We start from the raw sequence: 17750 nt of genomic DNA, 5'->3' as shown, positions 1-17750 counted from the left end.
GGTCCAGCTCCCTGTGGCGGCGAGCAGGGATTGCCCGAATTGCTGAAGCTCTCCGAATCTTTTCTGAATCAATTTGGACCTTTTAATTGGTCTCCTGATTCAATTTGGATTCAGAGATTTGGCCACCAAATCAGGCCAAATCTCTTCCAGATCAAATCAGCACCTGAAGCTTCACAGGGCCCTAATACACACCTGGAACTGTGTGTGGAGGGTGTATCTACTCTGCACAGACTTAAGTTACTTCACCGCTAATTAGGGTTTTTTCAAGGCTAGGTACAGACACTCAAAAAGCCTGAGGCAGACTCAATCAAACCTATGTCGGTTTCTCTAAGGTTCTGTGTGGCCCAAGCCTTCCTTCTATGGAGAGCTCCTGTCCCTGCTAACTGCACCCCCACCCCGCGCCTCTGTCCCACCCACCCCCAACCTGCCATTGTCTGTGCTGGCTTGGGTCTGTTACAGCCCATAGCAGCTGAGCAGCCAGTGAGTGCTAGCATATCTCCCTGGGAGGGGGTGGGGGGCACAGAGGCCCCTGGGATGCCAGCAGACAGTGACCCAGCAGGAATCAATAGGATAGCTGGTACGGAAGTTCAATAGACTAGTCTAACCTAAATGAATTAAATCTGATACCTCATCAATCCAGGCCTCTCAGTCCAGGATCTTTCATTTTTAAACTAGTGTAAGTGCCCTGAACTGTTCTGTTATGGGTGTAGACCAGTTTTTGGTCACTTACACCAGTTTATGTGTAATGTCTATATGTGAAAGGAATAATGGAAGCTCATAGCTCCAAAGATATCTGAGCATTGGCCTCTTTGACTGAGAAATATTTTCACTCCATAACTGTAGAAGGTATTTCTTAACTCAGGAAGCTATATGGAGAAAAATAATATTGCCATCCAGCTGATATCATTTAATTCCCTAAATTCTGATATTTGTCTCCTTTTGAGGTTTGGTTTTTGGTCAGGGCCACAGCCCAATGTTTAGGTTGCAGTTTTCATGTTAAACGTCTGCCTGTATATCAGGTCTCTGTTGAAAACAGCAAACTTATTTTGCATCTGCTTCTTAGCTGAAGTTTAAGGCATGTTTCTAGAAAGTAATAGTACATTAATATACCTGAGTGCAAGAAATCATTCTTCCTATTTAAGGGATTCACATAGCTTTTTCTTTCCAGTGTTTCAGGTATTTTTCTTAGCCCCTTTCCCAATATATCTGAGCAATTCATAGGCTTTCATATATTTATCAGCATTCCTGTAGTGCAACTGGCCCTGTTTTACAGATGAGGATTTGAGGCACACAGAGAGGAAGATTTATGTCTACACTGAAATGCCTGACTTCCGGGTTCCCTGCCAACCAGCTATAGTTGACCTGTATGCTTAACCCCCAAGCAGCAATGATACAGTTCCCTATTCTTGACTTCTGGTCCTTCTGCTTCCTCCATCCTCTCTTTACTGCCTGTGAGTAGAGACAAGCCTGAAGGAAATACAAGGCATTTGTAGACCAACTCCTAGAAGGGCTCTGCTTCACAAATCAGAACCACAATGTGGACATCTTTGGTGCGGCCTGTGAAGTAGGAAGGCCAGCTTGGGCAGCTTGGGCTGGCTGAGGTTGACTTCAAGGTAGACTCTAAATATCAATACAGATTCTTCCTTAGTGATGTGTCCTTTCTCTCTAAAGAAGGTGTTGAAGTGCCTATAGAATGCCAATGTGTATGACACTGATTCTTGCACTATCTTTGCTTTTAGTCCTTGTACAAGGAAACTATCAGTGCCTTGAGAGGAATGCTGGAGGGTCTGGTATTAGAATATCCTGGTGATGTCCAGAAGATTTTGGAGGTAAGAAGTGGAGAGTACAAGACTGGAAAAGAAGTTTACAGCAGGGGGTTTGAATCTCATGGTTTCACTACGCCCTCAAAGTTCAAGTCTAAATTAGGACATTCTGGGGTTTTAGGCATACCACAAAATGCTGACCCTTCCTCTAGGCCTATGGCTGTGCCTCTGCATTTTGGCCATGTCCTTATTTATCAAAGCCTCAATCTACCAGGGGACAATGATATGTGTACCCTTGATATCAACAACAGTGTCATGCACTTGTGAGATGTAAAAATGCCCTCTCAGTTAGGAATGATAGTAAAGAGGCTCCTAGGTCTTTACCTCCAGCAGCTCAGGAATGAGTGATCCGGGCCCAACTGCACTCTTCTTCCGCCACATAGAGACCTCTGCTGGATTTGTTTTGGCAGGATGATTGTGTTATCTTAGCATTAGCACCCCATGTGATGTAAAAGACAGTTCATACCTCTCAATGTTTCCTGCCCTTTGCAGGCTGAGGCAGGTCCTTCTATACTATTTATGCTCAGGCTATATTTTCAAATAGCAATGGCTAGAAATTACTTTTTAAAAATGAAATCTGAGATTCTGCTGTCATCACATTTCTTTCAGAACTGGGACCCTTGTCATGTCTTCTTGATTCAGCCTTCATTAAGCCTTATCACAGTCCTCATATTCAGAGATTGAATATTAGAAGGGGCTTCATTTCATATAGAGCTCCTTCTTCGTGGCACTGAAAAAAGTGTAATCAGGAAAGACTGTCACCCAAGGGACTGAATTTCAGCATCACCCTAGACTAGTAAGGGGATGGGAATCCTGCATGTTATCATTCTTGTTTGGAAGGATAAAATCAAACTTCGCTTTGGACCTGCCAGAACTGGATCTTATTATTTTAGGTTCAAGAGGAGGGAATAAGCTGCCTTTGATACTGAAGATTGTTACACCTTCAGAGGAACTGTTTGAGAATAGATTCCTTAAAAACACAGGAGACAGTACAGAGGCAAAAAGCCATAGGCTTTACTTATATAAAGAGGAGTATTCTGAATAATATTCCAGTCTTAAAAAGCAGCAAATACCTCTGTATCTGATCTAATATCAGACAAAAATTATAAATTAAAGTAGTTTCCTGGGTGGAGCACTTGCCTGAGACTAAAGAGACCTGGGGTTCAAGTCCTGATTCTACTTCTGGCCTATTGGGTGAGCTTGGCCAAGTTGTTTTTTCTCCTTGGGCCTGAATTTTCCACCCTGTAAAATGGCAATAATGAGGCTGGCTTCCCATGTGAAAAGCTGCATGCATTCCAAAGGTGAGAAATGCTAGGTGAGAGCGATGCATTGCTGTTAGTGGCATTACCCTCATTTACACCCACTGACGATTGGGCCCGCTATATTTTCACTGGGGCTTATTTGGTGAACAGCGGTCTCCTTTGTTTCCCCCTTAGTACATAGAGCCCTGGCTATCCTCCAGAAAGGATCATGAGCGGGAACGGGCAATGTGGTGCAGTGCCCGGCTCCTGAGGTGTGTTGCCAAGCTTCCTAATTTTGATGTGAGTAACTTTCACCTCTGCTGACCCAACTCTATAGATCCTGGCCCAGAAAAACAACCTACTACTTACAAAAAAGCAAGCAAAATGTAGGAACTCATATTACATCCATTAGGGTTAATAGGAGTTTAGCCATTCATTCATTTCAACAGAGATCACATTTGTCTGACAAACAACCTTCAAATCTTTATTGGCATTGGCTGCCTAAATTTCTCCTTTGAAAAGTTATTCCCTTAAATCCCTTTCCCAATGTGATGTCATTGCAAAGTCAATACAAACAGCACAAGTTTTTCAAAGCTTCACTGGGCAAGAAAAACAATTCGTTCTTCCCGAAGTGTTGTGCTGACCCTTCGCATCTTGTGGTAATATTTACTTTACGACTGAATCCCTTACAAAATTGTTTGTTGCTGTGCATAATTTTCCACAATGTATTCATATGCTGTAAGGAGACTGAATGAATCCATAACTAAAGGGAGTTCTCTCTGATTATGAAAGCTTAGAGATAAAAGTAAAACTAAGTATCATTGAATTAAATAAAACAGTATAGTAATAGCAAATGCTTAAGAGGCAGAATATTTTTAGTTGAGTTTCTGCACACAACTTTAAAGGTGGCTCTAAATCTGCATTCATCTCTGTGAATCCACCAAAACACCCTTTGCATTAAGAAGACATTTGGGGTGCCTATACATGTACTTGGGGGTCGTTTTAATTGGAGTGGTTCCTCAATAGCCACTCTAATTAAAATGGCTCACCATCACATGTATTAAGCCCCCAGAATTTTAAAATGGCCGTGGGAGGCACTTTAAAGCACCCCCACGGCCATTTTAAAACATGTGGAGTTTAATACATGTAACAGTGAGGCAAAACTGGAACATTCCAACAGACAGCTCTTCTCTAGTTTTCCAACCCAAAACCCCACCTAATTTTGCATGTGTACAAAAGATGCTGCAAAGTTTTCTCAGAACTTAAAGGGGGCTGGTCTTCGGCTGTAACCAACAATCTTTAAATACTTCCAGCTAGGGCTGTGTAAATAATTGCTTTTTTGTTGTTGCTGTGTAGGCTAACCTAAAATCAAAAGAATCTTATCATGCAAAATTGAATCACAAAATTTAAAGTTTTCCATTCTTTTTGCTGAAATGCAAAAAAAAATAGTTTGTTTTGCTTGATATGAGGCCAGCTCCTATATAATTTTTGTCATCTCCTCATAGCTGTGTGACCCACCATCTAGAAACAGGTTTCATATACCATTTTACCTTTTCCAGTGTATGCAAATTAGCTCCTGGTCACATAGAACTAGTCACTAAGGCACAATTTTCAATTGTAGTCAATAGGAACAATTTTCAAAACTAGTGGCCCTGGGGTAGCCTGGCTAATTCTCTTGTTCTACACCAGATATACAAAAGGGACTTTAAGCAGCCAAGATGAACACCTGGAAACTCCTCTGGTGTGAACAAATTAATGAGGGGTGTAAGGCTCTTTATAGCGACCTGTAAACTGTTCTCTCCAATTCCTGCTGTGTACCTCAGCAGGGCTATCCAACTTCTGAATGGCAGGGGGCTACATATCATGTGGAGAGCTTGGTATTCATGCTCTTCTCTTCTTCCTCCCCATCTCCCTGTGCAGGGCAGCTGCCCTACCCAAAGACTCCAGAGCTCCACCCTTGCCTGCAGCAAACACAGCATGGGTCCCTTGGCTGTGAGCAGTGTAACCTTCCTCCTGGCTGTGCACACAGCATGGGCAATCCAGCTCCTCTTGCTTGCAGGCAGCTCAACTCACCTCCTGCTGTGCACACAGTGCCCTCCTGCACCCCACACCACCCCTCCAAAGCAGGAGCAGGCACCAGATACCAGAGGAGGGAGCGGGAGACTGGATTTCCCAACTATACCCACAGTAGGCATGTACACACTACCTATGCATAAAGAGTAACAGCAAAGGGCAGAGCAGAAGAGAATAGACCTGTAACTGTGTGGATAAAGAAGCCTTTATATAGTATGACCTGCTTCACTGTGGGACTCATTTGGCTTATTTTAAATTTTGTGACTATTTGAACCTGAGGTTTTGAAAATACTCAGGTTTTCAGTGGAATAACAGTTTCCAGTGTGTGTGGGGAGCGAGGGGCGGGGGGGCAGTCCATCTCCACACCCTCATTGTGGGCATGCTAAAAGCTACAAGGTGCCAGTGTGCACACAGTGGCTTGCACACGTGCACCTTCATCATACTATATATGATTAATTGGTTTCTTCTCTTTCTAATTAGGCATCAATTGAATTCAGCAGATTAGGCCGTCTGGTTAGACTGCTGGCACTTCGATGCCATGACCCAGTGGATAACATCTGCTTCTTGGCAGCCCGAGCTGTATACAACTTGTATTGTATCCTGCTGGTTAAAAAGCGTCAGTAGACCTCAGTTTTCTCAGATCTCACCAGGAAGTGACAGCTTCTTGGGTTAACCCTATGTGCTTTGTTGTTAATAATTGTTATTCTTTATGATTTTTGTGGAACCTTTATATGTAGTTATAGACCACAGCCCCATTGTCCTAGGGTACTAGACACTATACAAGCACAGAACAAAGGACACTTTCTGGCCAAAGAGCTTACAGTCTAAGTCAAGAGCTACAGAGAAAGGACTGCAAAGAAAAACTAAGACAATATTAAATAGCATGGTAGGCAGGAGTATCAGTGCAACCACTATCCATTTTTTTGCTGGCCCCTCAGCACAAAAGGGTTTTAAAGGTTTGAGGTACCTCTGCAGCTATTATTTACAGAGGTACATCTGTAGCTGCTCCTAGGCATGAGGGAAAACACCTAAGTTAGTGCAAAAGTGCATTTGGGAAAGCCCAAAAAGTGTTTAATGGAGGCTGTCACAGTGGTCTGATGGAGGAATGAGACATACGTGAGGCAGACAGGTAGACCTGTGGGTTATCAGCCTGATCCTAGGAGGGGAAGTGCTACAGATCAGGAAGGTCTCCAAAGGAGAAGGCAGCTACAGTATCAGTGTCAGATGTAGGGACCCTGGGCTCTGTCAGAGTCAGCACCTGGAGGGAGTACAGTATGAAGGAATTGTAGATATCTGAGACCTTTTATAGAGACAACAAGAGAAGAAAAGAGAGAATGAGTAGGAAGGGTAGAATGAGCAGGAGAGGGGTAGAGGTGGGGAGAGATGGTCAAGGTTGGGGCAAATGTCACCAAATATGAGCAGATGGCAGAGGGAGGAGCAAACAGAGTCAGCAGGAGACAGGAAAATAAAATCTAGCACATATAATAGTTTATAAATGTCTAGCACTAAGGCAGTGTTTGACAAAGAGAAGTACATGTCACCATGGCAGAGGTAAAGAGTAGCTAAGGAAATAGGGCAAAGACAAGCCTCTCAATTTTTCTACGGAATTTCAGCTTTTGTTTCAAAACCAAAAAAAGCAAATCTCTGGCTTTATGACATCAATGCAAACTCCTGACCGCAAGAAACAAGTATTATCAGTGCAGAGATACACATGTGATTTTGCAGAGGACCTGGAGCAACAACTCTGAGCTCTCAACTGTACCATGCATTTCAGGGGTGCCATTTGGATGCTAATAATGGTACTTTAAGTGGTATAACCCGGTAAATGTTTCAATACTCTTCTACATGTGCAAGGAGAGCAAATATACTTTAAAGATCTCCACAAGCAAAGTGCTCTGAGTGACTGCTCTGGTTGGGGAAGTCTTTCCATATATTTCCTCTGAAGGGTATTGTGATTGGTTTAGTTCTTCTGAATTAGCATGGGGCAATCTCAGTTTTCCAAGATCTGGGAAAGAATCCTGAAGTAGCAGCAGCTCAGAATGAAGCCAGTTTTCAAAGACTCTTATGAGTTCAGTGTCTAGTATTGATAGACTGTAAAAGAAAACGGGGCTTGTGTCATATTCATGACACACCATTATACTAGAACCTAAAACTTAATTTAAAGAGTGACTATAGTTCAGAGATTGTAACAAGAAGAGAAAGGAAAAGGTCACTTACTTGTAAAATGAAATTTGTACAAATACATGTTTCTTGTTTCAGAGCTTGACAAGGGAAATACAGCTGAAAAGTTATATGCATACAAAAATCTTGGCACCTACAGTCCGTCTGTATTCTATAACAACACCTCTCAGATTGCTAAGGTAATTCGTAGATACCACTGAACAAACAAAATGTTGTTGCATCTGAGTACTGTAGAGTTGTTGTTGATCACAGTTCTGTAGTGAAGGATGCAGCTAGATATTGTTATAAACCCTAATTTAATGTGAATTTAACTTTGGCTAAGAAAATGTTAACATCATTTCACGTTTGCAGTAAAGACCATGGAGCTTTTTGTGTATATTTGGCTAAGTGTTCTTCCAACTGGCTCAAGTTAAAAATTTGCCTGATTTTAGAACTCCATAAAGCTGTGACAAGCATTATGAGAGGGTCTATTTGAAAATTTCCCACTGGTATTGTTAATTGACTGAAAAATTAGGTTTTCCAGTAAAAAAAATCCTAAAACAAAAGCTGTATTTGGCTACAAACCAAAAGCGTGCTGGTTTGGAAATACCCTGTGGGATTGTAGTTTGATTTCTTCATGCCTCATTCTTCTTCATGGGCCAAGGTACCCCCTCTTGGACTAAATCTCCCCAGAGACATAAAACAATGAAATCATAATCATGCGTAGTACGGAGTCAGAACAAAGCGGGGCTTTGGTTCATCCTGACAGGTATCATCCAGCCACAGATCCCAGTCCAAAAGCAGTCTAGAAGTAGGAGTCTCCTAAATAATAACTCTTATGCATGGAGCTATGGCAACATAGGTGAACGCTAAGACAAAGCATTTGATAGAGTACCACTAAACAGAGAAATCTTCTGATTCAGAAGTATCAAAACCTGTCATTTAATTGAAAATATTAAAATCAGATGTTCCAAAATTTCAAAATTAGATTTTTTTAGCTGAGAACTTTCATATTTGGGACCAAAATATTCAGCAGGGGGTTTTTTGTATAGTTTTGATTAGTTAAATTTTCCAAGGAAAAAGTTCAGCGAGCTTTAATGATAATGTTCCAATTTTCAGATTCTTGTGACTTTATATAGAAAAAAATACTTTAAACCAGCAAAAAACAACCTTTTAAAACAGCCAGCCAGAACAACCTGGCTGGCCACTCCTGCTGCTTCTCTTCAGCTCCCAGTCATGGCGTGGGCAAAGATCTGGCCCTTCCACAATGTTGGCAAAGCTCCCCAGTGCTGCAGCACTGCCAGAGCCCCTTGGCTTCACAGATATGGCCTCTGGGCTGTAAGTTGCTGACCCTTGCTTTAAACTAAAAAAAAAAAGTTTGAATCTGTTCAGAATAAGGATCAAAAGGAAAGATGATTTTGTGGTTTATGGCACTGGGTGAAACCCCAGAGACAATAGCGAGGTCTGTCATGGCATTCTGATCGTGGCCAAGTCCCTTGGCAATCACTGTGGGTGCCACTACACATGCAGTCAAGGTGAAGAAATAAACTCTGGAGCACTTTGCGCCACACCGAACTGCTCGTGGACACAGCGTCTATACATGCTCCTGGGACAACAGCACTTTGAGCTGGGGCAGAGCATGCCCAGACTGGCAGGGGGCACAGGAAGTCAGCCCTGGGCTCCAAGTAGCAGTCTCAGGTGGCAGAGGGGCTGACTGGGGCACAAGGAGCCATGTGGCTAGGTGGCAGGGGGGAGTGTGGCCCTGCCCAGTCACTGTCTATGTGTGTGTTTCAGCACAGTTAAGTACTCTGCTGTAAGATAGTATTGTCCCTGCCAGTACTATCCTATGGTAGAGTTCATTCATTTACTGCACCCTAATACCAGTGAACATGCAGACTTTGACGCTTCAGTGTGGATCTAATTACACACTCAACAGTTAAACTCCCATGTAGATGCATCCTGTGTTACTCAGTTGCAGACTGGGAATAGTACCTCCCTACCTCACAGAACTGTTGTGAGAATGCATTATTTAGCATTTGCGGGGTACTGTGGTAATTAGGGCTAGGTCTTTGAAGGTTTAGAGTGAATTTATTAAAATTGTTTTGCAAAGTATCTAAGTTATTTTTTTTATAGAGTTAATTCCCATTGGCATTTAATTCAACCTAACTTTTAGAGGGTTCTCTAACAAAGGAAAGAAAAGTTTGCTTTTAATATTTCATACTGTATATTCCAGGAGTGCTCAACTTCTGGCTTGCCCATGGTGTCATGGCATCTGGCCCATGGGGCTCCCTGTGGTTCCAGAGATTTGGCAGCAGGAGAGTAGTGGCACCACCCCCCACTGCCAAATCTCTGGACCCACAGGGAACCCCATTCCCCAGTGCTGGATCCGACACCCAATCCCAGCAGACAGGGCCAGGCGGGGGCATTGTCGGGCCCCAGGACCCAGTCTTGGAGGGGCAGGTGGGCTGGAAGGGGGTGGTGCTAGAGCTCTGAGACCCAATCCTGGTGTGCAGGGCGTGGGAGGGAGCAGTGCCAGGCTCCCAGGGCCTGATTTCGCCCACAGATGGGCCCCACACCACATATCTGGCTCACAAGGCCAAAAGATTGAGCACCACCAGTTAAAAATCTAGTATGTATATTAAATTAGTGTAGAAAGATGCTCTTACAGAACCGGCCTGTCCCTTGGTAGATGCATACTTTATAATTGGTATGGTTACAGGAGACAAAGCAATAGGAAGCATGCTGGAAGGTCTATGAGGCTTGTAAGTAGCAGGTTGAAACTAGGGAACTAGGAATACAGAAAGGAAGGTGTGTTCCTTTCCTATGCCTCTTGATAAAGAAAGGACTTGAAATATAACCAGTTATTCTACGCGTTAGATGAAAACTGCTACTAAATGCAACTGAACAAAGAATTTTCAGTTATAAAAATCAAAGCATTTTAAGGGATAATAGATATTCACCCATCCTCAGAATTAATACAATTTCTTTGTTCTCTGCTTCTCTACCTTTCCAATACTGAATTGTCTCTAGGTTTTGTTCAAATTGATCATTTGCGTTTAGATGACAGCAGGTATTCTGCCCCCATGACATGCTTTTTTGTATTCTCTTTAGGCCTTTGCAGAATATTTTACCCCTCGTCAGTTAACAAATCTGGTTCTGACAGCACTTGATGGTTTGACAGATCCCAGGGAAAAAATATCTCGGGCAGCTGGAGAACTGCTGAGTGCAATTTTGGATGAGCGTGGAGCTGATTTGGAGAAGGTAAGAGGTACTTAAAAGAGATGCTTTTATAACTGACACAAAAGATGATTTTGCTGAAATGGTAAATTGCCATAATCCCACAATGCAAGAAGCAAGGATTTTTGTGAGTGATATATTTTCCTGAACCAACTGTATAATTGAGTAGGACACAGACAGGCTTTTGAGTGCTACTACACCCTTCTTCAGGTATCCGAGGGGAAAAAACCCAGACAAACCAGAGCTAAATAGCAGGTAGAGCAAAAGCTTGTATGAAACTCTATATGTAAATAAAAGCATGTTATAAGAGACATTATTAGGTAGCTAACAGGTAATTCCAATGTGCTTTTTTAGGAAAGCTGCAAAATAATTCTTCACTCTGAGTGAAGAGAAAGATGTGACCAGATCACAGGGCAAATGTGGTTTTCTCCAAGATGTTGCCTTTCCCTCCTATTCCAGTTAAAATTGTAGCTTAAGGTGCCTTATTATGAAACTGGAATAATGACTCCATAGCTGAACAGTTTTCATTATAGATGCAGTTCTGAAATCTTCATAACGTTTTTTTGGGGGGAAAAAATTGTTTGAAATTTTTTGACCTTGTGCCTGAGTCAGTTTGGCTTCTCAATAGAACAAAGGCACCAGACCATTGTTATTAAGACTAGATGAAAAATAGTGGGGTTGAAAGTGTGGAACTCTGGGAGTTCTGTCTCAGTCTTTACAAATATTGTAAACACTTGGGGAAAGACTTGAAGGCATTTATAAACTGTGAGAGATTATCTTTAGAGGTTGAAAGTTCACTGAAGTGATATAGTTGGATAAGAAGTAGGAGAATTCCCTTTACCCATCTAATTTTGATAATCTCTCATTACAAAACAAATGACCCCAGTTTAACATCCTTTTCCATGAAATTCAGCATGGCAGCTAATTTCCTGTGGTAGCCTGAAGCCTGTAGACAGAAGGGGAGGAAAAAACAGTTTTCCCTCTCCACTTTTAACAAGTTGCCTGATTTTTGTTTCTCTTGAAATGCATGCTTAAAGCCCTAGTTAGCTCCATCCAAGTATGCACTGTACAGAAGTTTCAGGAAGCTTAGATTGGTCTAAAGATGCCCAACCCTACCTCTGAGGTAGTCTAACGTAAATTGGGTTGGCCATTTTTAAACTGAACTTCTGTATAGTTCCTAGCACAGCCCCAGGGCTGGAAAAGACCAGTTGCTGGCCCCAGCCCAGGGGCTGCATTTTTCCTACCCCCTCCCTGGCACCAGGCTATTTTTAGTCATACCACGCCTCGCCCTACCCCCAGATGGCCAACCCCCGTAGCCCGCCAAACCTCCTTTCCTGCAAGCCACTACAAGTGCCAGTTTTATCAGCCTTCACCAATGCTGGGAGCCAAAAAGGTAGGTTGGGGTAGGGGGAGGAGTGGGAGAGATGGGGAAGTAGGTTTGTTGGGGAAGGGGGAGCTGTTTGTCTGGGAATGAGGGGAGTTGAAGGGCTAAAAATAGTCCCTGGTCCCAAGGGGTGGGAGACAGCCCCCATTTCCCCATGCCCTCCATGGACCCCACAAGACCCCCAAGTCCACCAAACCATCCCAGATCTCACCCCCGCCCCCAAAGATCCCACCTGGCCCCCTTCCCCCCTGTCTCCACCCAACACCCTTGCAGACAGCACTTGTCCCCTTATCCCCACGCAGACCCTGCTAGCCCCCCTGATCCCTTCTGATCCTCTCTAACTCCTCCACTGGCTCCACCTGCCCCCTAATTTAGCCTCCCCATAACCTCCCCAAATGTCTGTACACAGCCACTGTGTTCTCTTCCATTAAGGCTTTACATTTCTTATCTGTTGCTTTCCCTTAACCTGAAATAAAGTCTACAACTGAGATATGTTTGACAGCCATATAAAAGGCATACTCTGTGCGTATGGAGAGAGGGGAGGATTTGGTGTCCTGCATCTATTATTTTTCTGGGAGTCCCTTGCTGGCCTGAAATTGACCTGGTTTTGTGCTCCTTGAGAGAGGAAAATTCATTCTGTTTCTGACTGATTCTTACTGTGACGCTGAGATTTAAAATTTGCTTTTTGTTGCCGTTATGGGGAAACAAGAATTTCTCCCTGAGCCCAACATTTAACTTGAAAGAACCACCGTGAGATAAAAGTCTCTGACTGTGCTTTTCTTACAGGTGGATGACACTTTGACTGGCATTTACAAGCGCCTCTGTCTCATTCAGGAGCCCAATACTCGGCAGGAAATGTTGAGGGCAGTGTGTTTCTTGGCTGGAAACAACACCAAGAAAGTGGTGCCTATCCTACTGGCCCACCCACTCCCCTGGGACAGGTACAAAGCTGGTAGTACCTTCACTGCTCAGATTTCTAACTGTATGTTCCTTTAGTCTCTTTGTCCCCAGGTTGTCTTATGCTCATTTTTTTTTTGCACTTCCTCTTGTGATAGGCTGCAATTAGAACTATGTGAAACATAGGGTATGATTTTCATTTAAAAAAAAAATTATCCAGCATTTGGCAAAATTTGAAATTTTAGCAAAAACTTGATCAAATATGAATTATTTTATCAGCTCTCATCGCAATAGATTCATCAATATATTATGAATTCTGATGTGCAATAACTGCTGATGTTTGCATGGAAAAGCTGCAACTGATGTTATCAGTAATGGAACTAAACCAATTTTATGGTACAGTAACACAGAGCTGTGTCATGGAACCTTTGTTACCTCTGTTTATTTGGTGAGGAACCCTTCTTGACTAGTCTTGGGTTTTCCCTTTGCTCTTTAAAAGGAATAAATTCAGTATGTTCTAATATCTCTGCTATCTGGTGTTATACTGCCAGGGAGATAGCACATTTAGTGATGCAAGCTCAGAAACAAATATCGGTAGCCCTGGGTCCTTTACATAACTCTGTTTGTGTTCCATCCTTTGACCTTGAGCAAGTCACTGCAAATCTCTATACCTTGATTACTTCAGCTATAGAATTATGTTTACTCACAAGATCCTGCATGAGTGCTGTGTCACTGCAGCACTTTGAGATCCTTTAATGAAAGTTGTTAGAAGTACAGACCACCGGTTTATTGTACTTCTTCATTTGTAGCAACACAACTGCACTATGGAGGGTCCTGGGCACCAGAAGAGAGACCACCCTTTGTGTTCTTCAGCTGCTAATACAAATCTTGGAGGAGAAGCCAGTCCAAAAAGATAACATCAGTATCTCTGATGATGAGACCTCCTTTCAAGCTGTTGCTGTAAGTAGTATGGTTAGCTACATTCCTTTGACAGTAAATGGTAGAACTGAGGACTTCTGTGTAGGGAAGAAAGGAAAAATGGAAACATTTTATTCTCTTTATTCTGACCCGAGGCCTAATTATAGTTTATGCTAGCCTTACTTTCCCTGAGGCCCTAAAAAACTAGATACACTTCCTTTCTGAGCCTTTCAGAGAGGCAATTTAGCACCCTCTGTATTTCATTCTGGAAAAAGAAATGTAACAGGGTTATATTTTACTCTCTCTAGGTAACCTGTGCTCTGTGTGAGATGCTCTCAGTCCCTGATTGCAGAGATGCAGTGCAAGAACTCTATCCCCGCCTCTTATTGGCAATGCTTGGTCACATCCAGAAAGTAATAGAGCAGAATCCACTAGAGAACATGGTGGTCTACAGGAAGGAGTGTGGCCAAGAGAACAGGCCCAAGGCATTTGATCCTACCAGGTAAGCACTAAAAAGTCAAGGTTTTCTTTATCTATGTTCTAATGAGCATGGGGAAATCCCTGTGTAGTTTATGATATCATTGTTGTCATGCAGACATCAGCACTTGCTCAAAAGAGTACAAGGTTTGTATCCATTTAAAAAGAATGGAAAAAATGCATATATACAGAAACTAAATGCCACACCTGAGCAGTGATGATAGGGACTGAATGAGAAGTAGTTCTTTTCTCATTACTTCTATATTTCTACCTGGTTTTGGTAAACAAGTTCCTCTTCCTACTTCTGATCTCTGCATTCCCCTTCTGTTACTACTCCACAGGGCGCTGAATATTGCAGTAAATTATGTGGATTATTTGAGACTTTGGGTTTCTATTACCTTGCATAGCTACTAGAAGCAGACTGATGTCATTCAGTGGGTGTGTCTACACATTAATTAACGCGCCATTACTACTGCGCATTAAATTTAGTACCTCTAATATGAAGTACTAACTAAGTGCTCAGTAGCTGGTGCTACTGTGCAGTAATAATGGTGCCCAGTCTTTTGCACGTTTAATGAGCAGTAGACTAATTCTACTATGTATTAGTTACATTAGCACAGCTCTTGCTGTGACATGCTAATGATCAGTAGAATTAGTTTCCTGCACATTTAAGTATCTCGTGTAGACGTGCCCAGTAATGCTAGATTTATTTTGAATCTAGCTGTGCTCTGGAGGCTATGAAGATCTTGCTCTCAGGTGCTGGTTATTTTGAGGTGTTGGCCTACATGGAGGAACACAGAGGCTGGGACCTACTCTCCAGTCCGTGTGACTACTACTGTGGAATAATAGAGATCACAAGGTAAGCAACAAAACCTATGTTATCATCTGGCATGAAGTTCTTCCTAGATTGGGGTCCTTCCCCCAGAGACTTGCTGTGCAGCTCATTTTCCCCTTGTTAACCCATGGATTTGCATATGTCCTGTTGCAGTGCCATGGTGAAGCATTTCAGACCCCTTCAGCTGCATAGAATTTTTAAAAAACTGATCCCACTACTCAACAGTGAAAATGAGCATGATAAGGTTATGTCCAGGGCCTTCTATGCACAGGTAAAACTCTTTTCACTGACTTCATGCTTATACCAAAGGTGAAGGGGGTAAAACCTGTACAAGGATTCAACAGCTAGGGTTATGGGTATGAAGAGGATTCTGTTTCAGCAAGGTCATATTAAATTTCACCTGCAGTTTTCATTTTCCAGTTACCAATAGACATTTCTATTAAATGACACCTGAAACAGTGAGAATCACCACTATTTCCATTTCACTCGGCAAGATTTACTTTTACGTGTCAGCATGATTCTAATCTCAGAACCAAATGTTTAAGCCAGAGTTTAAACTGGCTGGTTTAAATCTCTATGGGAGGTATGGATTTTCTATACCTGTAAGAGTTTATTCCCATAAAAAGTAAATTTAGTTGTGATTATATATGTCCAGAGAATAACATGAGAAAATCTGTTATTAACTGCTGATGTCTTTGTTTTTGTTGTAGCTTCTCTGGCACCGTTCTGTGGCCCAGAGTCAAGAACTCGACATCTTAGCCCCACTGAAAAAATGGACCCAAGAGACAAATCCTATCATCAAGCTGCTGGGACTCAGAGGAATTAGTAATTTAGCTCTCCATCCAGGGAAGGTGAGAGACAGTTTATTTGACTATGATGGAAACCCAGACAGAAATTATAACAACATAGAATTAAATGCCAACTAATGACCTGAGAACTAAGGTGCTGATACTGAAACAGATTAAAACTGAAGTAGATTTGATAATTGCTCAGGGAGAACAATTCAGAGAAGCTCCAATACAGCCTAAGGCAGAAGAAAAACATGTTTTCTGATTATAAAACACACATCAGATATGAGTTAAAACCAGGTGATTCTTTGCTATTGCTGTGGTGATACTGTAATAAACATTATTCTAAGATAATATAGTATGTGGCAAATTGTTCTGTCCCAGGTAATTAATAAAGAAAATGAGATGACAAAGTCTGTTCATAAATTTACTTGTGACGTTTCTAATTAGATTAGGTGGTATTTATGGTGTTACATATAGCTGCGAGTTGATCACCTTCACCATCCGCCGTAAAGCTGGCAAGTCAGTCAGCAACATGGAAGTCCTTGACTTCAGGAAAGCCAACTTTGACAATATCAGGAGGCTTGTCAGTGAGGCCCTAAGGGACCACAATCCCAGAGAGAGGGGAGTTCAAGAAGAGTGGTTGCTCCTCAAGGGAGCGATCCTCAATGCACAAGCTAATTCAATTCCATCTCAGGGGAAAGGCAGCAAGAGGGCACAGCAGCCCTCTGGCTCTCCAGGGATCTAGCAAACCTTCTGAGACTGAAAAGAAAGGCCTACAAAGGATGGAGGATGGGATTCACCTCCAAGGAGGATTATTCTGCACTGGTCCAGTCCTGCAGGGCGCAAACCAGGAAAGCCAAGGCTGCAACTGAACTCCAACTAGCTTTAATCATCAAGGACAATAAAAAGTCCTTTTTCAGATATGTGGGGAGCCGGAGGAAAAGCAAGGGCAACATTGGACTCCTGCTGAACCAGATGGGACAGCTGACAACTGATGCCCAGGAAAAAGCCAACCTAATAAATAGGTACTTTGCTTTGGTCTTTCATCAGTCCCATGATCTGCCCATGCCCACCATGGGACAGGGAGGTCCAGGTGAGGGAGATCCCCTGCCCTCCATTAATGCTGACCTCATGAAGGAACACCTTGAGAGGCTGAATACCTTCAAGTCAGCTGGCCCTGACAGTCTACACCCCAGGGTACTCAAGGAGCTGGCAAGCATCATAGCCCAGCCTCTGGTACCGATCTTTGAAAACTCCTGGTGCTCTGGTGTAGTGCCCGAAGACTGGAAGAAGGCCAGTGTGGTGCTGATCTTCAAGAAAGGGAGGAAAGTGGATCTGGCAAACTATAGGCCCATCAGCCTGACATCTATCCCAGGGAAGGTCTTAGAAAAGTTTATTAAAGAGGCCATCCTTAATGGACTGGCTGATGCCAACATCCTAAGAGATAGCTAGCATGGGTTTGTTGTGGGTAGGTCTTGCTTGACCAATCTCATTTCCTTCTATGACCAGGTGACCTATCACCTGGACAAGGCAGAAGAGATTGATGTCATATATCTTGACTTTAAAAAAGCCTTCAATCTGGTATCCCATGATCACCTCTTGGCCAACTGGCCAGTTGTGTCCTTGGGTCCACCACAATCCGCTGGCTGGTAAATTGGCTTCGTGGTTGGATCCAGAGGGTAGTAACTGATCAATCATTATGGTGCCCTGTGACCAGTGGGGTCCCCCAGTGCTCTTTCCTTGGACCCATATTGTTCAACATCTTCATTAATGATGTGGACATTGGAGTCAGAAGTGGACTGGCCAAGTTCGCCAATGACATCAAGCTCTGGAGCAAAACATCCACACCTGAAGACAGGCTGACCTGGACAGGCTCAGCAAATGGGTGGACGAGAACTTGATGGTGTTTAACAC

At 42.9% G+C, this 17750-nt stretch overlaps 1 protein-coding gene across 1 annotated transcript in view; it reads left to right on the top strand.

Annotated features, from left to right (window-relative positions):
• LOC109319088 (maestro heat-like repeat-containing protein family member 1) overlaps positions 1 to 17750 on the top strand; it is a 77111-nt gene that overhangs the window by 43239 nt on the left and 16122 nt on the right. Inside the window, exons 23-33 of the mRNA XM_019548601.1 lie at positions 1740 to 1829; positions 3260 to 3364; positions 5618 to 5753; positions 7397 to 7497; positions 10409 to 10558; positions 12705 to 12859; positions 13625 to 13775; positions 14042 to 14235; positions 14932 to 15069; positions 15199 to 15316; positions 15756 to 15896. Of these exons, the coding sequence (XP_019404146.1) occupies positions 1740 to 1829; positions 3260 to 3364; positions 5618 to 5753; positions 7397 to 7497; positions 10409 to 10558; positions 12705 to 12859; positions 13625 to 13775; positions 14042 to 14235; positions 14932 to 15069; positions 15199 to 15316; positions 15756 to 15896 (1479 nt within the window). The remainder of the gene's footprint in view (positions 1 to 1739; positions 1830 to 3259; positions 3365 to 5617; positions 5754 to 7396; positions 7498 to 10408; positions 10559 to 12704; positions 12860 to 13624; positions 13776 to 14041; positions 14236 to 14931; positions 15070 to 15198; positions 15317 to 15755; positions 15897 to 17750) is intronic.

This window comes from Crocodylus porosus, unplaced genomic scaffold (assembly GCF_001723895.1).
Source record: "Crocodylus porosus isolate Cpor-Errol unplaced genomic scaffold, CroPor_comp1, whole genome shotgun sequence".
In the NCBI taxonomy this organism is placed as follows: domain Eukaryota; kingdom Metazoa; phylum Chordata; order Crocodylia; family Crocodylidae; genus Crocodylus; species Crocodylus porosus.
The sequence above is the reverse complement of the archived record's forward strand: the minus strand, read 5'-3'. Positions and strand labels throughout refer to the sequence as shown.